At 43.2% G+C, this 23,449-nt stretch overlaps 1 protein-coding gene across 3 annotated transcripts in view; it reads right to left on the bottom strand.

The window, feature by feature from the left end:
• Positions 1–23,449, bottom strand: part of PIAS3 (protein inhibitor of activated STAT 3) — a 189,746-nt gene that overhangs the window by 150,497 nt on the left and 15,800 nt on the right. Inside the window, exon 1 of one of the 3 annotated variants that reach the window (XM_069217939.1) lies at positions 20,106–20,335. The exons of the other annotated variants lie outside the window; for them this stretch is intronic. Coding sequence (XP_069074040.1) covers positions 20,106–20,129 — 24 coding nt within the window. The 5' untranslated portion in view covers positions 20,130–20,335. Of the gene's footprint in view, positions 1–20,105; positions 20,336–23,449 lie in introns of those variants that run through there. 3 annotated transcript variants of the gene reach the window in all.

Genomic DNA, 23,449 nt, shown 5'->3' with positions numbered 1-23,449 from the left:
GAAAATATAAAGCAGAATTATAAAATCCAAAAGTTCAAATGAGAGTTCCCTGTCATGTCTGTATCGCCATGAGCCTGGTCAAAGTCAGCATAGGTGTAAGTAAGATTAGCATGGGCAAATGAGCCACTTCGTCAATAATGTTTCTTTAGGGGCCACACCTCCCCTTTTGATTCCTGCGTGTTGCTGGCCCCGAGCAAGCTGAAGAGTCTTTCCCACAATAGTAAATTATTTCCCAAGGCAAGGCAGCTCCATAGGGATCCCTACAATTAATATATATTTTACGGCTTCTTTGCATGTTCTTAAACCATGTTTCAGGAATAGAGGTTTTAATAGTTGATGTCTCTCTGAGGCCAAGCATGGGCAACAACATACTAGATATATTATAGATTCAGCGTGGTAGTTTCATAGGGTACATTCTTGTACATCTAAAGTCCCAAACAGGGGTTATTAAGAGACACATTTTGCACACACAAAAAAAAAAAAAAAAAGCACGGGCTCCCAGTGCTGCTTTCATGGACGGTTGGGCATTAGTAGTTGTATGAGGCTCGGCTAAACCCTGGGCTCCGCTAATATTCCTGACTATGGCAATGTCATTTTCTCTGGAAGCTCGCACACCCTGTATTTCAAAGTCTTTTTTAGCAGATCATTCGATATGAGAGGGTCCGATGTGTAGGAGGGAGCTAAATTAAATAATTCCTCGGCTTGCCTGGGTCAGATGGCCAAGCTACTGGATACATCTTTAAAAATTGCTTCCAGGGACTCCCTCAAGTTGTCAGTATTGGCCCTGAAAACACAATGGAAAAGCTTAATTTTATCAATTTTGCCGTTTATATCCATTTTTGTTATGTTGAATTGAAGGTCTGGTTGATTCAGGAATATGGAATATCCTTTTATAGGCTGTCATCTGGCACTTCTTCAGCGGTGTAATCAGGCTGCTGGGACATGGAAGGTGTCCATGGGTGATAGCAGGTAGTTTTAATAACTCTCCTGATTGCCTCTGATGTTGGTGACTGGAGCCGGAGTTTTTCTAAAGCATATGTGGTTCTCTCTTCCTTAGTTCTTAGTGCCGCTACCCGATACGGCATTTTCTACGTGCTCGATAACCATATTCCAAGGTAGTGATATTTTTCTTCTATTTCTATTTTTAGTGGACAAGGTTGCCAATCTCTTTGGTGTTTTTTGGTCTGACGTCCAAAGACCAAGCCCTTGGTTTTTGCCGCGTTTGCCCATAATGCGTTTTTTTCGTTAAAGTTATGTAATATGTCCAGGCCCCTTTTCAGCCCTATCCGGGTCTGAGCAATCAGGACCAGGTTGTCCACATATTGAATTATGGGGAGCACTGTCTAAACCTTTTTTGGGGGGAGTGGATTTCCTCTGAGAAATTCCGTGCCAAGGTCAGCGGTGTACAGAAGTTAAAAGTTAAAAGTGCTGTATGAAAATATATAGTGCAGGTACCTGGTCACACTAATCTTATTAGTTTCCCAAGAGGTCCATTGAGGGCAGACATGATAATGAAGGGCACGACTAACCTGCTTCTTACAAAGAGTGCCACAAAAATTGGGCTCCAAAAAGTCAACAATAAGTCACAATCTTGCCCAAAACAGATTTGACATATACCAGCCATGAGATGGATATGCCTTTATCACAAGATAAACAGTCTATGATAATATCTCTAGTTAGGCTACCCTGATCATTCTTCCATATGGATAGCCACAACGGTGGAGGTCACGCGCTAATAAGGTCTTCCAAAAAATTCAGACCTAGTTCTTTAGGACAGATGAGACTGGAGGAACAAATAGGTGCTGCAAGTAACCATCTACAAAATCAGTTTTCCTCCCGCTGTATGGCCACGCAGTCCGATATGCCCCATACTTCCGCTCATTGTACTGCGACTGAGGTGCACCGAGATCTATAAATTTGAAGCAAGGGAAGAAACGAGCCACCTCCCGGAGGGTGGGGTAGACTGCACAGTGAGCCTATAACAGCTGAGAGTTTAACTCTGCACTGCGCGATTTTGGGAGCCCAAGACCCAGAGGATTAAAAGGTGACTCTCCCCACCCCCCCTCAAGTAAGACAAGGTATTGGTGCACATTAACTTAGCGGTTCCTATAGGAAGACTGTAGGGCCACACACCATAATATAGGATTTGGAAAAATGGGTACACAAATCTAAGGTGGCCAAAAAATCCACAAACCAATGTACCAGAAGGCGCAGTGCCCGTGGCGTCCGCGGAAGGAGCATGGCGTCATCGGCATTCAAAAGGGCAGGTAATAACACTCCTTTAATTATAGGTACGTCCTGCATTACACTAAGTAGGTATGGGTGAAGTTCTTTGCTGTAGAGCACGAAGAGTAAAGGCACCCTTACGGTACAGCACAGGCAACACAAAAGTCCCCTGAAACCTCCCCTTGGTTACTAATCCGAATTTTCACATCCTTGGTATGCAGAGAGGCAAAGAAATGCACTAGGACAGCATACATCCCCCGTGCAAAAAGCATGTGCCACAACATTGACCTGTTAACACAATCGAAGGCTGAGGAAAGAACCATAAACCGCTAGGTAGAATGCCATTTATTAGCAATGGTATATTTCCCTAGCATGAGATTTACATTCAGGCACAGTTCAATAGTGCTCAGCTTACCTCAAAACCCATGCTGACATGGGTGTAGTACTGCCTCATTTTGAATTCATTCCCGGACCCTACTGTAAATGACTCTCCCAAATATTTCCCAGTCGAGTCGATCAGGAAATTCAGTCTATATGAACCAGGACGAGAGCGGTCTCCCTTCTTAAATATGGGCACTATGACTGATGTGGACCATGAGGAGAGAAGGGGTGAGAGGATCAAATTATTGAAGACATTGGTTGACAGTGGCGCCCAAAAGTCTGTAATATACCTGTAAGTCAATTGGGACGTCATCAAGGCCAGGGGCCTTAAAACTTACACCCTGATTATTGGTGCTAATCACTTAATTCAAACTAACTTTAAATTTACCAGGTAGGGCAGAGTCTATAATAAACTGTCCCCCCTGGGGGTCCTCCCACCTCCCAAAGGTGGTGCTAGTAATATGTCAAGTAACAGAACTAGCAGCGTGGTACTTATGCCTCAGCTCTGTGACTGTAGACCAGAAAAACATACTATTTTTTAACTAAAGCAGCCTACACTAGCTTCTCACAGTGCCATGTAAGTAGCTCCCTCCAGCAGATCCTAGTCACTTCCTTGTAGTGTCCGCTTATAAAACTCACAGCTGCTGGGGCTCTAGGTTTGGCTGACAGGGCCTGACACAACTGGTTAGCTAAGGAACACTGGTGATTAAACCACCTAGGTGAATTTACCAAGAGCAGAAATGGTTTCAGCAGCGTTTTTCTAATATTTGAACAAAGCCGGACAAAAGCTTTTCAGATCGAAAAGGCCATATCCTCCTCTGCAAGACACATCCACTAGCTCACGATTATCGCTAACAATTAAGTTAAAAAAATCTAGCAATATTGTGCAACCGCCACATAAGCCTAAGATTGTCAGTTGAGGACTGAGGGCAATTTGCTCCAATAAATACCATGGGTTTCTCCATTGGGGCCATAGAAAAAACTGCTTCCAAGAGATTATGATTACCGAAATCGGTCTCAATTATTGTCCCTGACACCACATCTTCTAGACTACACGTAATAAAGATGGAATCAATAACTTTGGGGTTGCCCTCTATCCCTGTAGGTGAACTCAGCCACGGATGGCGCAACTGCAACTTCTATTTTATTGCACAGATTACACGGTGCAAGGTAGGCTACTAAATCGAAAGTCCTAGTGTCCATGTGATGTGATGGAGATACCCTGCTGCCCGGAATGTCGCTTAACTGTGGTAACTTGATGGTAAAATGACCCACCAGGCATAGATAAAAAAGATGACAAGAAAAGCCCCCCTTTCAATCAAGTTGTTAATATAATCAAATAATACAGACAATTTAGCATTTGGGACATTGACAAAATCATTGCTATAAAAAGTTAGAAAATACATGTTGATGTGAACTTTTACTAGCATGACTTGAAAATCACTATTAGGTGAGTCAAAAAAAAAAAACATGATCCCGCTGATTACATTAGCCAATACTGTTAAAACCACAGAAGCATGACCATGACAAGAGGGAACTGATGGAGGGTGGAAGCACTGATAGCCATTAACAAAAAAGGAAGTTACGTCCCAGGTCTTCTGGAACATGATGATATCATATTTCTTAATAAGTGATAACCATTCACAAAGATGTAACTTTGAGCGCCACCCACCTATATTCCAGCTTAACATTTTTAATGATTGGCCCGGGGTGCGTTCAAAGTGCTAAGATTGGGGGAAACACTGGGTGAGGAAAGACATACTATATTATCGTCAGTTGAACTGGTAAAAACAGTAGGCTTGCTAACTAGTCATTCCAAGCCCTCTAAATTATTGAAGGCATCAAACCTATTGACACATGAAAACAGGGACAGTGGATTAGCAGCTGTGTTCATGCAAGAGTGCATGGAAGGCAAAGAAGCTGGCCTATAAAAAAAATAGCCAAGCGGAAGAACAGAGATGTTCAAATGATAAGAGCATCTAGGCTCCTTCTTCCCAATATTCTGCACGCAAGATGGGAATTGCGAAAATTGACCACAATAAGGTCCCCGTCCCCCCACAGCTCTTCTTAGAGTGCCCCACCCAATTAACCCTTCTCAGCATGATGATCTCATTGTGATTGTTCAAATTACAATAGTTATTTCAACTAAGCCAATGCACAGGTTTATTACAAAGCTGTTCCCAGGTTTCACTTTGATCTACACTCAAGGGTGGGGTTCCTTTAAGGACCACGACATATGGGAACTTCGCTGGAGATAAGTTCAAAATGTCCTTATATGAGGCCTGATTATACACTGGTGCATGGGTTCTCAGATCAAGGTGCCTTGTCGATTGAACTATGCTCGTTGTTAAAGAAGCTGTGGAGCTGGCGGCTCTTACTTGTTGGGGGATTTACTGGTCCAATACCAATAGGAGATTGAGGGTGACCTGTCTGATCAGTTTGGGCCATGATAGCGCTGTCACTCACCAAGTTATTACCAGGGCTAGGGAAGTTGTCAAAAGCTGAACAAACAGTTTGAGAGCCTTGAAAATTGACACTGGCTTGGGACACAGTAAATAAGCCAGTTAACTGACTTTCAATGCGGTCAAGCCTTCCAATAGGGGCTGCAGTTTCTCGTCTATATCCATGTCGAATTGTGCCAGAAGGTCATCATGACCTGTAGGACCTGCAAAGACAAATCCTGAGACTGAGCTATTTGGGACTGCGTTGTAGCCAACGCTTCAGGTCGTACCCATGTCCAATGTTTTTTCAAATTTATCTGGAGAGTGGACTGTTGTTAGTGTTTTAGAGAGCCTACTTTTACCAACAATTTTCTACCTTTCAGCAGCTGGGCCATTTTGGGCCAGGGCAGATAACTGAGATGAAGAGGTACAAGGCAACTCAGACTCAAGTATAGTGTTCAAAGTAGAGTTTACGCTGGCAGACGCAGAAGTCAAAGAGCGTGGGTGTGTAACGCCTGCCCCCTTGTCATTATCAATTAGAGCCAATAATTCTGCAGGACTAGTTTTTAAGCTGGAACACTCCACAGCTCTGGGGCCATTGCCCAAAGAGAGTCTTTGTTCGGCGAGTAGAGTAAAGATTACCCATACTGCCCATTCGAGCATGCTATCTATAGTGGTTTTAACGCATGCCACTAGATGAGTGACCGGGGGAACGGTAGCACCCACAGCTTTTCTTTTACCCATGATGACAATGAACAGCAGTAAGCCAGATGCCCACTCGCCGGCTTTTCACAGCCCCGGAACACAGCCAGCAAACTGAGGATCTAAGAGAATAAGCCCAGCCTTGTTCAGTTGCGGACGGGCCCGCTCTTCGCCCAGGCATATTTTGTGCAGCTGGAACGCCGCTGTTTAAATATCCAGGAGAGACTGCAGGGCGAGGTGGGTGGGCTGGCCTAGTTAGAGTGGTGCGATGCCTTTCCCAAGCAGCGGGAGCACCAATCTGTTTAAATATCCAGGAGCACCACCAGGTGGAAGGTGCAGGGCAAGGTGGGTGGGCTGGCTCAAGGCAGGCTAGAGCCCGCAGTTCTTGTTAGAGCAGCGCAATGGCTTCACCGCACAGTGGGAGCGCTGCTCTGTTTAAATATCCAGGAGCACCACCAGGCTCGAGCCGCAGTGCAAGGTGGGCAGGTTGGAGCGGGCAGTCCTTGATAAAGTGGCGCAATGGCTTCCTGGCGCAGCAGGAGTGCAGCTCTGTTTAAATATCCAGGTGCGCCTCCAAGCGTGAGTTGCAACAAGAGGTTGGTGGGCTGACCCAAGGCAGGATGAAGCATGCAGTATGTGTTAGAACGGTGCAATGGACATTTATCTTTACGGCTGCACATTGGAGTGCTTTGTAAACACAATGATTAAACAAGCACTGACAATGTCAGTCAGCCGGACATTGGCTACCAGCCTTTTGGTTTAGCACTGACTGTTTTGTTTTCTCACGTTTTAACTTTATTGTTGGGGGAGCTGCAGAATCCACACCAAAATCCAAAGAAATGGTTTAAAACAAAAATACTTGTATTCTCAAAAAGCACAGATTGCCATAGTAGACCATGGCACTGAAAGAAACTACTATAAACACGAATGTGTCCCTTGTGAAAGTGCGGAATGCAGCGTTAACCAATTGTTGGAGCTAATGCCCTCTACGGTATGCTGCAGTTGGCAGAAGAAAAATGTGAATGACTATAAGCCAATGGGTGAGGAGGGCTAGATGAAAGCCTTTAAAAGTATACTACATATATGATTTAAAATCAAATGACAAACCTGAAAAGGATTTATTAGACAAGACAAAATAGTCTGCTTGAAAATCCATACACGTTTTACCTACAATGCCATAAGGCACAAACAGAACTTAATGTCACTATAACAAAATAGAAAGGTGATGACACAGTACATCGCACTTTTTACATAAATAACTAACTCTTTCTTGGGCCCCGGGCTCATGTCATTTTGTTCTGACTGCTTCAACTTCTTGAATGTTTTGGGGTTTTGGCCCCTGGGCCTGGTTTTTATGTTGAGCGTACAAGCGCTTTAAACTGTTGTAAGTATTGTGGAATTTTAACCACACCCACCTCACGCCCATCACTTTCATTCGTTTGTGGGCTTGCCTTTCAAAAATTCCTTGATGACATTTGTAAATGCACTACGTTTGTCCCGCGTTGGGGCGGTTTTGTCACCGCCTTACAGACTGACCTAGTTACATGGATAATTGCATGATTGCTGATATACTTCAGCGTGGGCGAACTACTTTGTCCTTTTCTCTCTCCCCTTTGCATCGCGCTCCATGGCAGCCAAGGTGCTCACAGCGCCAGCAGCGCTAACTTAAACAGCGGTAATGGAGCGCTGCTCACATTGTTTTCTTTTGTGTCTCCTTCGCACTACAAGCAGCCATGAACCATGCCCTTATTGTTGCATGCATACAGACGTCACCAATCATGAGTCACCGGTGTATGTGTGCGCTCTTGGAAGCATCCATATAGTACCATAATTTGTTGGAATAAGGTTTGTTCTTCTTGGCGGTAATGTATTTCATTATTGCAGACTTGGTGTGAGGCCTCAACATATCTTTTATTTATTTTAGTCTAAGAGTGACTGGGAAGAACACCTACAGAATATTCAGACCACCTCAAAGCACTTTAAGTCATTGGAAGATGTCGACAGTGAGATGGATGTTTTGTATTGCTTCATTTGTTTCAAAATAAATAAATTCTGGTGCCTAAAATTCTCTCAGGACCTACCATTGGCACTGCTGAAGCTGAGATTGCCAAATACCAATACTGTTCTGTTCTGATTCTGCCTCTTTCTTTAACCACCCTACACTTCTAGTCTCTCTAGCTTGCTCTTGCAGGCTTTCTTCGTTTGTCAGTGTTTTCCTATCTTTCTTTACCTCTTTCTTTCTTCATGTCTCTCTCTCTCTTCATCTCGGTAGGACAATGATGATGACAAATAAGTCCTATAACTCAACAAGCATTGCCAAAGTCAATCTAGTGAGCATCTTATTAGCAAGAAATAGATCAATTGCATTGCCACTCGTTTGTGAGCTTGCCTTTCAAAAATGCCTTGATGTCATTGGTAAATGCTTTACATTTGTCCTGCCTTGAGGCTGTTTTTGTCACGCTTTGCAGACTGCCCCTGTTATATGGCCTATTGCATGATTGCCGATATACTTCAGCATGGGCAAACTTTTTTTTTTTGTCTGTCCCCTTCGTGCTGCACACAATGCTTTGCAGGGCATTCCATTTCCAAAACATTTTAGTTCATATCTCAGCCTGTGGTGGTCCTAGGACAATGGGACCACCTTCAAAACGTTCACAACAACGTGCTCTGTCCACATCATCATTGGAACACCCACACTAGGTTAGTGGGGACCCCAAAATAATAACCCCTCCCACCATTCAATGTATTTTAAGTTCTCTTGTGACTGGAACTTGTGTTTTACAGCTGGGAATAGCTTGTGTTTTAAGGGCCTTGTTTGTAATATCATTGCTATAGGCCTGCTATGCCTAAAAGTATATAATGCACTATGCCCTCTAGGGGCTAAATATATGGTTACACTACAATCTTTATTGACATGTTTTTTTTAGTGTGGCTATGCCCTCTAGGGACTAACAATATAGTTACATGACTATGGGGGTCATTACAACCCTGGCGGTCCAAGACCGCCAGGGCTGTTATGGCGGTGCTTCCAAGGTCATTACGACCGCGACAGAAGCGCAGCAGTCGCACCGTCGGGGCCAGCGGTTTCCCGCCACAATGGCCCCGGCGGTTGTAATCCGCAAGGGCAGGAGCGATTACGAGTCCCCCTACCGCCAGCCTTTTCCTGGCAGTCTGAACCACCAGGAAAAGGCTGGCGGTACGGGAAGCCGCGGCAGGGGCCCCCTGACAGGGTCCTGTGCAGCTTTTCACTGTTTGCTATGCAGACAGTGAAAAGCGCGACAGGTGCAACTGCACCCATCGCACGGCCGCAACACCACCAGCTCCATTTGGAGCCGGCTCCTGTGTTGCTGCCGAGATCCCCACTGGGCCGGCGGGCGGAAACTAGGTTTCCCCCCAATCCGGCCCAGCGGGGATCTCCAAATGGCCGTGGCGGGGGTGCGGCTGCATTGGCGGCCGCCCGGCGGTCCAATCTTGGCGGGCGGCAAGGTCGTAATGAGGGCTTATGTCTCTTACAAATGCTATTTTCATTATTGTGTCCGCTAGAGGCTATTCTGTGCATTACAGTCTAATGCCAAACATTTATTTCTGATTGAGGTTTTTGTTGTGTTTTTATAATAATTGTATATGTTTTATTAATGTCTCCTTATTGCAAATATGACCATGATTCAGGGCAACTTATCATCCTTATTACACTAGGACTGTTTGAGCACTCTTGAAATGGTTGGGTGACTCTTCTAGTTCAGTTCTCTGTTCTATATGCAACATACGCGTCATGCCGACACTTTCCTTTCCGGGTAGCCACCAGACACGACGCACCTGTTTCCGGTGAATTGGTTCTTCTTCCCTCCTTCCCACAGCTCCCTCATTCATACGGGAGCTCAGCCAGGGGTAGGTGCCTCGATGCGGCGACGGAGTGCCAATAGTAAGTTTTAGCCCATGTGACTTTTTGATTCTTATTGTTACCGCGCCGCTTTCGCCATGGCTACACATGGGCTTCTAACTACTTTAGCCCGCACTGTTAGATGAGCCATGGCCTTGGTTTCTGCACACCTACGGGTAACGGCAGGCAACCCCTTTTTTTGCCCTGCATTTTGTTATTCCTTCTACACTACGCAATGACGATCCCATGTTCTGTTTGCATTGTACTCTGTAATTCCTTCGACTTCTTGGAATTACGTTCCCGTGTCCTCTTACCCTCGCGCTACAGTGTTTGAGAGAGAAGCGATTTATTATTTTGACAATCTTACACTCTTGAGCAGATTCACTCCATAAGCTTAGTTTTTGCTTCTCCCTACATCCTGCATTAATCGTTTATACTATGATGTACCATGGATTCCTCCCCAACTGTAGAACTACGGGATGAGTGTGTCCCATGATTGCTAGAGTATTTTACACTACGCTTGCTTTGTAAATTATACGTTCTTACACTATTGTCTTTTGAGGGTATGAAACAATGTTTTCTTAGAAGTAACAGCTACATTTATTGTTTATTTATTTGATTAGACAAGTTCACATACGGTCAATTGGCCGTTGCTGTCCCATGATGCTCATTCCTCTAGTGGGAGGGTAAGCAAATGAATAGCTTTATACGCACAGCCTGCCACGTCATGCACCATCACAGTGTGTTTTTCACCATAAATCACACCTACTTTTAATCTTTATTAGCAATTATTACATTTTATTTCTCCATTTGTTACCCGTTGTCTTTTTTTGATTACAGGGCGACAGTTAGGAATGGACGTTCTAGCAACACACAAGCAATGTAAGTGACTGGAGTATAGATAACTAACAGTCTTACTGTATAGGAGTGTTCCTAGTTATTTAGAAGGAGAAGTATATTCCCATTTTTTGGTCCTGAAGAAGCGTCGCCGTATCCATATGGACCATTCAAGACGCGAACCATGTTGACCCTTGTCTGAGAGACAGTTTGGTAATTCCACACGTTCCTTGCTCCACGATATGAGATTGAGAGCGTTTTGACCATTATCCTCATTCTACTCTCCTCATTAGTTTTAGCCTTGGCCTTGACCCTCCGTGGTCGAATAAAATTGTTATCCCTGGGTGGAGGGTTTTGAGCCAATTTTATTCAGTTTTGTCACTCTCTTTCTTTGTCCCCTCTCTTCCAAGCTCATCTTTGGGGTCTTTGTATTATCGAGTAAAGATCTCCGGCAAAGAGCCCCCACTCGGGTGGTGCCCGTCAGGCATTGCAGCGCCAGCTTGAGAAGGAGCTATTCCGATAATGAAGCATGACACCCACTAGGGTGTGTGAGGTTTCTTGCTCCTATAATTAGGACTCCAACTGCTTCTTTTGGAACAGTGTACCTCCTTGTTCAGTTCTCTCATTACTCCTCTGTGGCTGTCTTGTTTTGGGAATTATGTTAGCCAGCCAGCAACACTGATGGTGTGGTGGTGAAAGCGGTATTCTATTGGAATTGGCGTGGCAGATTTAAATTAGGATGCTAAATATCAACATGTTAATTCTTGGCTGCAGATAGAGGAAGAAGGTAAGTGGAAGTGTTTTAGTTATATGCAGAGCCACAGGAATGATGTGGCAGGAAAAGACCAAACTATGAGGCAGGGTTGACCAATTTATGTGGCAAGAAAAGCCAAGTTATGAATTCACAACGCCAATAGCTCTAACTCAAGCAAATGTGATACCCATTGCATTGCAAATGCTTGTTTAAAATGACTTCAGGTGCCATCTTGGGACAGATACCAGGAGGATGAAGCAGTAAGAAGTAAGTGAAGTTGTGGCTACCCATCCTTCTCAGTAATACCACACTTTGCAAAGGTTGTAGACACTCTGCTGGGGCCCAATTACATGAGTAGGGAGATCTATGTACCTTGTACCTTATATGTGGGAGTCCTGTGTTTGTGATCATATCAACATCATGGGCAAGCGCAAGACTGGGAGTAATAAGCCAGCTTCTGAGGCAAACTGTACCACCATCGACTCTCTTAGCACAGGCTGTGGGTGTCATCTCCAAGGAAATTGATCTGGAGAGAGGAATTGGTCAGGCTTAGTGAAGCAGTTGTGCTATCACCAAGAACTGTAGACCAAACTACTGGCACTGGCCTGGACAAGGAGCAGGAGTCAGGAGGGAGGCATGGGTCTACGATAAAGAAGGCATTCGGCCCTTCAGATATCCACCAATCTTCGGATACTGCGGCCGCTGCCTCTACATAGGTTTTACATTCATCTGCAGCTAAACGAAAGAGGTGTAGAAAGGCTACAACTGGCAAACGGGGCCCATTTGCTACCCTTCGCTCAGAGGTTGGGGACTACCCCCACCCCACTGGAGGTCACTTTTGGGGGGCCAACTTGGATTAACTTTATAGCAACAATTAATGACCTGCTGTCACTGCTCAAAGAAAAGTTGGACAGACTAGAAGGAGAAGTTGCAAAAGTCATTGCTTTTTGCCAGAAATTGTCTATCCAGGTATTGGCTCATAACAATCAAGTGGGGGTCTCACTACCTGATGGGAAAGGCAATAGTACTGCCTCTTTAGACACAGGTAATACAGCGGGCGATCTGCAGAGGTACCCTGCTCCTGGGTCGCTGCTTAAGGGGCCCAGAACAGGTCAAGCGAAGGAATATAGATTTGAAGCATCTGTAACATTTACCAGTTATGACTACTGCCTGCCCAATCTCACTATCCAATCTGGGGCTTCCTCCCAAGTCCTGTACAACGTATTCGGTCAATACTAATGCTTTACCTTCCCTGGGAGAGTCTGTTACAATCAATTTACCCACAGTCTGTTGTCCATATGTCGCTACACTGTTTACTTTCCCACCTCAGAATCCAGGCCAGCTCAAGCCCCCCGAGAGTTTGAAGAATTGAGTTGTGCACTGGTTGGGCTCAAAATGTGTATTTCCACCAGTTAGAGCACATCAAATTCTACTCACAAGGAGAGTGGGGTGGGTTGGACCACTAAGGAAAAAATTTTACGGCGTTTGCATTATCATTAATTTTCGAACTCTGTGATTTGTAGGAAAAAATTCTAGCTAGGGCAGCATCATGCAGTAAATATACTCCTTTGGGATTCTTCTATAGTCATTTGCAATCTTCAGCCCATACACACAATGATACACTGAGCAAGCAAAGACCGTTAATTACTACATTCACCCCTCTGTGTCCGTGGTTAACAGGTATCAGGTTCTTAGCTCTCTGTCAGATAAGAATTGACCAAGACAATGTGGGTAGAAGTATAAAGGGGCCTATGCTGATGATTTAGAGGGGTATGAAATGGTCTTAATAGAAAGTGGGTATTGTGTGGGCCCCTAGACTCCACTGGGATGGTAATAGATATAAAGATGCCTAGTGCTGATATTATCAATGTGGAAAACATAGCTCAGAATATGCATATGTCCAGTCAGTTTAGGAATGAGTCTGGTCTGGGAGAAAGTGAGCAGTGCCTGGATGGGTGTTATAAATCTGCAACCTGGAATGTGAGAGGCCTATCAAATAAGGTAGGGTCCGAAGAACAAACTAATATTATTAATGGCCTTGAGATTTTTTGCATTCAAAAGACTAGGTGTGTTTCTATACATGTGCAAGGGCTTTCATCTTATTTCCGTGGTGCTATGCCATCTCAGGCAGGGAGAACTAAAGGTGGGCTTCAGGTCCTTATTTCCAATTAGCTCCCCATTACTGTGAAAAAAGTCTTCCTGTGTGGGCCCTGATACACAATTGCTGTGTCTAACTCCGGGGTGGTGGGGGGAAGAGTGATATGGTGTTAATCAATTTCTATAATAATGTTTTTAACTCTACCCGCATATAATATTATGGGCCGGTGAAATTTAATATTCAGGCTTGTTCTGCTCCAGCGACATAAGTATGTGGATTTACTCATCAGGAAGGGTTGGGATACGCTCACTTTTGCCGCAATGATTATGGGGATGTTCTGAATTCAAATATTTTTAAATATGATTTATTGCTTTAGCTGTGAAAGTGACGTTAAAGGGGAGAAGATCCCAACCTTCACAGGAAGGAATTCCTCATCCGCTATTGAGCGTGTCTTAGAGTCTTCTTCTGCAAATGGCTTGTGTGGTACTCCTTGCATTGCTTAATCTGTAGTAAGTCACTACTCTTCTAATATTCTCCCATTTTTATGTTGGGGGCCAAGGTGGTAGGTCTTTACCACAATGAATAATATGCCCCTTATAGGCCCAGTGGGGTGAGAATAAAGTGGACAGACATTCACCCCAACTGCATTTTGCAGAACATGGTGAATGGGAATTCCTTGGATTTGAGTTATTGCTCACATGACTAAGTAGCTCCAAGCATGTTGTTACGTTCCTTTGATCACATTATTTGTTTTATCAAGGCCCTTCTGACATGCCAAATGAAAGCCACTTGGATTACAAAAAAAAGGGATGATTCGACCAGGCATGTACCAAGGGAGCTACAACCTGCTCTCCGTGGTACCCCAAGGGACACTGAGGTAATTAAGTCCCTCCATATTAAGTACAGTGAGACTCTGAAGATAAGGATGAAATTGCTCCAGGGCAACGCCTTGGCGAAACTGGCTTTGGCTGTGGCTATGAATGACAGTAACTTGTTTTGGGAGACAGTTAATGCCCCTTTTTTGATTAATGAGGTGCCCCCTGTTCTGCATAGGTGGTCCTTTTCTCCAAAGTTTTTAAGTAAAATAGTAGGACAGGTGGCTTAGTTGTGGATAAAGAGTTGAGGAATAGGAAGCCAATTCCTCAGACAATTCCTATTGTTGAGGTACTTCTAGCTCTCCATGATTGTGCTGATGTTTTGAAATCTGGCACTAACTTATGAAGACCTATCCATGCAAGAGTGTTTAATGCTGGAGCTGTTGGTGAGATTCTCTCTTCACAGGGCTCTTCCACAATTATCCCGATTTATAAAAAAGGGGACAAATCGGGTCCCAAACACTAGCGCCCAATCTCGCTTTTGGACGCCTCTGTGAAGGTGCTAAGCAGGATTTTGTTGTTAAAGCTGGAAGAGTGGGCACCGGAGCATAATATTCTATCCCCTGCCCAATGTGGCTTTAGAAAGGGCTTGGGTACTATTGAGCAGTGTGTAAACCTGGCTTTACTGGTTGGGAAGTATACCAGGACAAATACAGGGGCTTTGTATCTTTGTTTTCTAGACCTAAGCAGTAGTTTTGATCTTATTGAGCGTACTTTTTTGTGGTCGACGTTATTTAATCTGGGTGTCCTGAGGGAAATTATTGGCTTTCTTATTTATTTATCAATAGGGTGGATACTTTTTTGCAATCCTTTCAGGCTGATGCACCTTGCGTGGCAGAGATCCTATACCTGTGTTGTTATATGCCGACAATGCCGTCCTGCTATCTAGGAAAGCGAAGAGTGCATTTGAGGAATTCATGATATCAAAGGAAATGGTGTCGCCATTAAGTCAAGAAACATATAACTTTTTTTATCCATAATACCCTGAACATTTATGTGAATTCCTTTAGTTGTTTGGTTCTATTTACAAGTAATGGGTCTTGGAAACATCAGATTTCTACTGTTAATGCTAAAATGAGTAGAAATTCACATGGGATTTTTAGATTTGTAAGCAAATTAGTTAGTCGCCCTACTAGAGACATGGTAGACATTTATAAGGCAAGAGTCGTGGCCACGGGCGCTTACCGGTCCGGTTTCTGGAGGCATACAGAAAGCACATTCCTTCAAATTGAGGAAAATATATATATATTTTTTTAATGTTTACTCTATTTACCTATCTCAGCTCCTAATTGGGTAATACATCAGGAGGTAGGAGTACAGTTTCTGAAGGATTGTTTTGATGAGATTTAGATTAGGAATTGTGCACCATTTAGTGGTGTTCCCCAAGATGAGGTCCTATACATGGGACACTGTTCCTTGTCCATGTGATCGTGTTTGTAAACAAAGCACAATATGCTGGTCTGTAAATATTGTGTGCATTACAGGCATTTCTATCTTATACCCCTCCTTGTTGGCCAGAATATCAGAACCCATCAAGCTGCTTTAAAGTTTGTATTCGCTTTGAATTACCCCTTTTGTGTTATAATGTTGCACTTCATATTTTAAAAGCTATTAATGTGAGGAAAAGTATCATGGATTAGCGGTAAATGTGTACAGAATTGGTATGTGATGCATGGATTTGATGAGTCTTTATGAATATTTTAATTATTTATCATAATGAATGTTTTATATTTCTGTGTATAAGAATGATTCGATTGATTTTAATGTTTTATTTATGTACTTCAATGACTATTTTGAATATGCCAAATAAAGTTTATAACCCATCCAACTACAAATGAATGGTAATTAACATAAGAGTATTAGTATTCTTACAATCAATCTCATCAATTATTTTACAATGAAATAAATACAGGACTCATTTAGCATAATTATGCCGAAACACTTCTTGTAGGTCAGTGGTTCCCACCTTTTGATTTATGTGGACCCCCATTTTAACATTGATGGAACCCAGGGACCCCCACTGAATCATCATTGGAATCCGGGGACCCCCACCTGAGTCATTACTGGAAGCTGGGGACCTAATTTGTCAATATTTGTTCATATTTTTTAATTTTCTAAGCAGTCGCGGACCCCCTGAGAAGGCTTCGCGGACCCCCAGCGGTCCTCAGAACACAGGTTGGGAACCACTGTTGTAGGTGATTTGTTCCTCTGATCCCACATCCACCACACCGAACAACCCATTCCTGATCTGGGTGAATAAGATTTGATTAGCTGACCAGCGCTTGCTCTTGTGTTCACCTGAATAAACATCCTTCGCTCTTTAAACCTGCCCATGCCTGCCCTTCAGCTTAATTTTGGCTTTGAAGAAGCCTACACTTCTGTCTTCAGCCTGCCACATATCATCTATTTTGCATGTGGTTCTTTAAACTCCTCTTTTTGATTCACATGCAGCATCTCGCCATTAAATAATGACTCGGAGTGTGGCATTCCTTGTATGCACAGCCTGCATTGTCTTAAGGCACACACAGAACTGACCCGTCATGACAACCATTTGTGGTGCTTGCAAGTGAATTACAACCATTAAGAAAACACCAGATAAGAACACATTTCTGGATCCCATTCTTAAGAGGAACAACATGTGACAGACATGAGCCCACTGAGAAGTACCTATTGCACCACCTGCTTAGACTCTTCTAAGGTAAGGACGCACTTAATGATTTGTAGAGCATAACAGTGGAGCTGTTTGACCACCACAGATAGTAATAAAGAAGCACTATTGGCATCCCTGCTGGAGCCAGCCAAAGGACCATTTAGGATGATTTCTAATCCAAAATAAGGTCGGACAGCATACCTACTCACAGCACAGTTAATAACTGATTTTGCATGAAAATAAATACATCGTCTTAACATAGGAGTCTAGATCTCAGCCAAGTCTTCCAACTGGGAATTAAAAATGTAGTGCTTTATTATGAAAAGTGTTGAGTTTGATTATGGTTTAAACGTAATGAAAGGAGGGCAGAACACAACACAGAACAAGAACTCCGGGATCATATTTAAAAGTAACAATATTTTTTTGATCCATTTTTTAATGGTTCATTTATATCGTTATAGTGTCCTGCAGTAATCCTTTTCCATGGCTCTTCCTAACATCATTCCATCCTGTCTCCACTTAGACCATCAAGAACTCCAAGACTTTCATCCAAGACTGCCACATTAAAGCATCTCCACCAATGTTTCTCAGGCAAATGTGTAAGAATTTACCTGACAAAGACGTGTAGGAGCAATTATCATTTGGGTTATTTATGCCTCAAACACCTGGAATTCCAGCACTACACCATGGCTAACCATAGTTGTCACGAAGTGGCAGTGCCTCAAAACAGGTAAAACAGGTTATAGAATAAGCATCGACATTTGGGTTCTAATTGCATTCCATTTGAGGATTGTTTACAAGGGGAGGGAGAAGAAGTAAGACAGGCAAGGGAGAGGGAAGAAGCAACACGGACAAGGGAGGGTGGGATTGGAAAGATACAATATGGACAAGGGAGAGCGGGAAGGGAAAGATTAAACAACTGACAACAGAAGGCTGGGTGATGGGAGAGGAGGAAACAACACAGACAACAGGAGGGTTGGGAAGTGAAGCAACGCAGGAAGAAGTACCACAGGGGATGAAGAAATATGCAACTTTGTGCGGTGGGGGGTTAAAAAAGGAAATAGTAGCTCAATCACAGTGCAAGAAGCAGCGGGAAACTAATCAAGGTGAAGCAACCATGCCCCCCATGAAACAGGAGGCAGTGAAGCAGGCACACACTGGCCAATTAGAAGGGAGCAGATAGAAGTGACAATGAAGACAACGAACGGTAAGCAATGTGGGAACTCCAAGCCCCTTGCTGTATATGATATCTTTTGCAAGCGCTGCCTTACACAAAGACCTAAAAACTGATATAATTCCATACAAAGGACTTGTGAACATTATGTGACAGAGTGAAACGTTATAAACCACCAAACACCCATAAAACCAATAAGCCTGTTACCACTAGTATGGCGGTGGTAACAGTGGATGTAAAACAGGAGGTACAGAGGCACACTTCCAATTTTTACTCAATACCCAGGAAAAACAAGTTTCTAGAAGCCTGATTTTTTTTTTAACATCAGGGGCCAAATGATGATGTAAGCTCATAGTGCTAGCTTACAAAATAAATGCTGTAAACCAGTGGTTCTTAACCTGTGGTCCAGAGACGCCTGGGGGTCCGCAAAGCCTACTAAGGGTGTCTATGCCTGCTTAGAACAGGGGATTTTAACTTTTTGCTGACCCCTCACTTAATTATTACTGGAATCCAGGGACCTCCAGTAAATTACTATTGGGATCTGAGGGGCACTATTGAGTTACTACTGGAACCTAGTGACACTAGCATAAGCAATGTTGGTGATTTGAATCACAAAATATCTACATGATGGAATATTTTAATTCTCAAACAGCAAAAAAAAAATATATATATATATTATATATATATATATATATATATATATATATATATATAGTAAAGTTGTAGATCTTCTAAATTCTTTTGAGGCCTCTATTGGCTATACGATATTCTGTTTGCTGAACTTACAATGCTACCATGAATCAATCTGTAGATACCAACTTAATTTTTGGCTCCAATATCAAATTCCTTTATATTTACAGAACATTTACAAAAATCCGGTTTACATACTGCTTCTTTATTTATGTACACTTTACTAATTTGTGACTATTACTTAATTTGCTAAGCAGTTGCGGATCCCCCGATCATGTGCTGCGGAACCCCTGGGGTCCGAGACCACAGATTAAGATAAGAGACACAGGCTTAGAAATTTAAATAAGATTGATAAAGTGTGTATAAAATCAAGAAACAAAACTTAAAAGATGAACATTCACACGTGCTGTTAATATGAAGGAATCTAAAATTGGAGGCTAAAAAACTAGGTAATATCCTCAGATTGAGCTGTGGGAGCAGTACAAGTGCAAACAGGATAGAGTATGGACAATAAGTGGCCTAATTTGAAATGAGAAGGCTCTAACTTTCCTTTTAAAGTTAAGTCAGATTTGTTTCCAATTTGTTTTAAATTAAATAAAATGTAAAATATAGGCATTTGTTTTATCAGTAGCTTTTTCTGTATTACTATGCATTGTTTTGAGGTTCATTTGAAAAGTTTATACCGTGTTCCCCAGCTTTCAGTAATGACTCGGTGGGAGTCCTCGGTGTCCAAAAATGATTGAGTGGGTGTCCCCAGTTTCCAGTAATGATTAAGCGAGGGCCCGTAGAAGTAAAACGGTTAAGAACCACTGCTGTAAACAACCAAATTAAGGCGATAGCTGAATGTCCAGTCATATCAATAAAGCATCGCTGTACAAGTAAAATGCAGCATGCACCCTAGACTTTAGAGGGTGGGGGTAAAGTTCGGGGCCGTTTAATAATGTACATTTGTCCTGAGGTTTAGGTAGGGACAGTGTGCACCAGGAGGAATCTACCGTGGTACAAAGTGGGCTCCGCTCTTAAAGCTCCACGCGCGACTGAAGACTTTCTTCCCCCCTGGCTACACCCCGCCGGGGGTGGTCTCCGCTGCGTGCGCGCACTCGGGGGCGCTCATCCATCAATGGCACTCAGTGTCGCGCACAGAGGCGCGTCTGTGGGCTGTTTTGGGGACTGCTATTCTGTCAACGGGGACAATGGCGAGTAGCGTTAGCAGGGATAGGCTGATTTCTTTCGAACCGCTTCGTGGCGCACCGGCTCTGAGACGACCAGGGTGGCGCCAACAGCTGGCACGGCCCTGTCTCCCAAACCGGAGGCGGCAGAGGGTTCTAGGGCCTCCTCTCACCCACTCTCCTCCGGCCAGGGGAGGGCCCACACCCCGGCTTTCGGCTCCCCCTTACCTTCAGCTCCGCAAGCTCCGCCATCTTGCGACATTGTCGGAGAGGCCGGGCCGGCGCCGAGGCTTCTCTCCACCACCCGCGGGTCGGGGCGCGCGACAAGGGGCTGCGGAGGCCCGAGACTCCGAGGACCGGTCGCGGCCTCAGAGAGCCGAGGAGGCCCGGGAGAGCGCAGGCGGAGCGGGCGGGGCGAGGGGCGCGTGTCCCCGCCTCCCCCTTGAGCCCGGCTACGGCCTAAGCCTACTGCTCGCCCCCGCCCGAGTGAGACGAGCACCCGGGCCTACCGGCCGCTGTACGGAAAGCGTGCGTACCCTGCAGTGCCGAGGCTTACAAAACACATACTGCCCAGTATTCACTCTATTATTTACAACAACGAAAAACGCGCAAGGTTAGTTTAGCACTGTGGCCTGATCGGAAGCCGTCTTACAGGCACTGTAAGAGACACTTTTCATGCCCAGAGCTTTATGTACCAGGAACTTAATAAAAGTGACCCAAAAGTAGTCTAAATGGAGCTACGCGTGTCTAATGATGTCCGTTACAGCACACTTCAAACTGAAGTCGCGCATCCATTCTCAGATCTCTGTCTAAAAGCCTCAACTTTCAAAGACACTCTTATTTCGAGGGCTAACTTCCACAGCAGTTCCCAGCAACTTTAATTAAAGTATATCGTCAAAATGTTCAACATTCATATGAAATTATCACAGAAGGATTCTAGGCTCCATCTCTCCGGCAGAGATTCACTGAAGTGTGATTCCCACGAAGGCTGTAAAATGGAAAAAAAAAAATAAATCAAGTTTGACACGTTTTCGATTTTGTCTTCAATATCACTCGACAAGTTTGAAAGCGCACACATCTAGCTAGTATCACTACTCATGTTGCACAAAAAAGTTTAGAGTGATATTGGGCAAACGTGTCTAGGTGAGCCAATAAATTAAGTGAGAGCCCCTGCCCTTATAGACCGTACTCTAGCTGCTGAGCCCTGGAAATGTTTAATATGTAAATCGTGCTAAAAACATCTCAAACTATTTTAACGTAGCTTGAAATTTATAAAGTGTATATCTTTAACATGTAGAAGCTTTGACATCAATCAGTCACGTTGTAGCACTGCGAAGTAGTTAGTACGTACTTTAAAAAAAAGTTTTCAAACATGAACCATTAGAGAGCTAAGAAGCAAGACAGTCGTCATGGTAACCCTGTACATGGCTCAGATTATTATAAAGTGGCAATATAGTCGATTAAATCAAACACAACAGGTTATTGTACAACTGGTAGTTTGAACTCGCATGTTTGAAAGTGCTTTAATCTGTGATAATTAAGAAAAAGGAGTTTTGGTGAACTGAAATATTTGCCTACAGTCACAAAATTTAAACAGGGAATCTGCGATTTATCCAGGTTTTCTGTTTTCACTTTGTACAGATGGCTACTAAATGGGTGTACAACGTCTTTCCTTATGGGCTTTGTTTCTATCTCTGTACATTTTCTGCAGCTTTTATATAGCGTGAACGTGACCCAATGGTATTGGAAAGCTTTACATGAGCACAAATTGCATTACACAAGGTCATTTTCAATTTTTATAGGTACTAAGAGATTAAGCGATTCACATAGTTGGTCTGACACCTAGACTTAAACATGGTTATCCGCTTCCAAAGTGGCAGCCCTGCTCATAACACCAGACTAGGGTAGTGGGATGGTGGCAGGCAGAAGCCACATGAAAGCTTGGTTTGTTATGGGCTGCAGGTTCCAACAGGATAGTGAGCTGAGCCAAGGCAGGGCTTCAGGCTGGAGCCTGGATCAGGCTTTCAGTGGCTCGTCCACCTCTACTGGGATATGTATTGTATAGGTACAGAAGCACAGAGTGTTCAATGCTATTTATTACCACTTTTGTTTGGTTTGAGCAAATATTACTCACAAGAGGATAATAAACCGAGTACATGTGGTTTATTAAATTGAAATCCACGAGCAAACTCCTGTTTGCATGCATTATAAGTGGTGCAATGCTTGACGAGCCCAGTAATTATAACGTGTGATAAAGCTTGCAACCTTTGTTAGGTTACATCTGGTCAAACCTACTGAAATTTAAAAGAAGGAAAAGGACCTGTGTGCAGATACTAGCCCAGTAAGCAGCAAAATCAACGTTATCCTGTAAAATGTCATGATAGATAATTGTCTCATCTGATAAATTCCACACAACTTGTTGGAAGATTTTACCAGATGTAATAATTATCACATCCAACAGGAACCATTCATAAAGCCCCCTAGCCTTGAGTGAGTCAAAATAACTTTCTGCTTGATATTGGTAAAATTAGCATTTTATGTGTTAATGTATTTGTTTAAAGAAGTTTTCAAGCAAAGACAATGCAAAAAGGTAAAAATCGCCATAGATTTCATATTGAAGAGGCCTTCTGAATATTACGAGTTGTTTCTCTGTGTAAAATCATTGTATTGTGCAATCTGTTTGGAGGTGAACAATATTTTTCACGTGAATGCCATTCCGTGGCAATGAAATGGCCTTCAACCTTTGTGCTGTAGTAAATGAGAGTTTAATAGTACAGTTGCTCTAACTAAACCACCAAGCCAGATTTATTTTCATTGAAATTAAAAACGAAGGTGGACAGTTAAGCAATATGTAGCACGTTTTGGTCAATATATTATCCAATCAATCTTAATTATGAAAGTGATTTTTTTTTCAGAGTCAAAACATTCTTAGTGAATCACGATTTTGCTGAATATGCCAAGACGTATTTCAGGCCTGGGGCTTTTTAAGGCTTTGACCTGTATCTGAAAACAAGAACAACAGCAATATAGAGGTATACATATTTAAGATTAAGCAAAACAGGAATTAAGCGCCATTCTCATTGACAAAACAAAATAGAATGACCAGCAATACAAATTATAACCAATAAATGGGATGGCATGTGGCAGTGATTATAAATATCAATCAAGGATGACACACAGAGAAAATATTTGATTTCAAAATAAGAGAAAAACTGAAAAGAAAAATAGAGAAGACTACAATGAACCAAAGGGCACCGCCCCCCTCACTGTATATAACATTATTCATAATGCTCAACAAAATTGAAAAAAAATAAATCGGAATTTAGTCGCTGTTCTTGTTTTCTAATTAGCCACTGCAGGAACACAAGAAGATAAAGGCAACATGGGTGGGAATCGCCAGATGTGGTCTGTCCGTTTCACCTCTTAGACGCGAGGAGTATTGTTGTGGGTGGATGCCAGTTTCCCTTTGTGAGTCAACATTGAGCTCAAGGGAGCAGATGGCAGATATGTTGGAGTAGTGGGGGAGATTGGGGGCACACCTACAGTATTGCTGAACACATATGCACCCAATA

The sequence above is a fragment of the Pleurodeles waltl genome, chromosome 12 (assembly GCF_031143425.1).
Source record: "Pleurodeles waltl isolate 20211129_DDA chromosome 12, aPleWal1.hap1.20221129, whole genome shotgun sequence".
NCBI classification, from domain to species: Eukaryota; Metazoa; Chordata; class Amphibia; order Caudata; family Salamandridae; genus Pleurodeles; species Pleurodeles waltl.
This window is presented reverse-complemented; position numbering and strand designations above follow the sequence as displayed.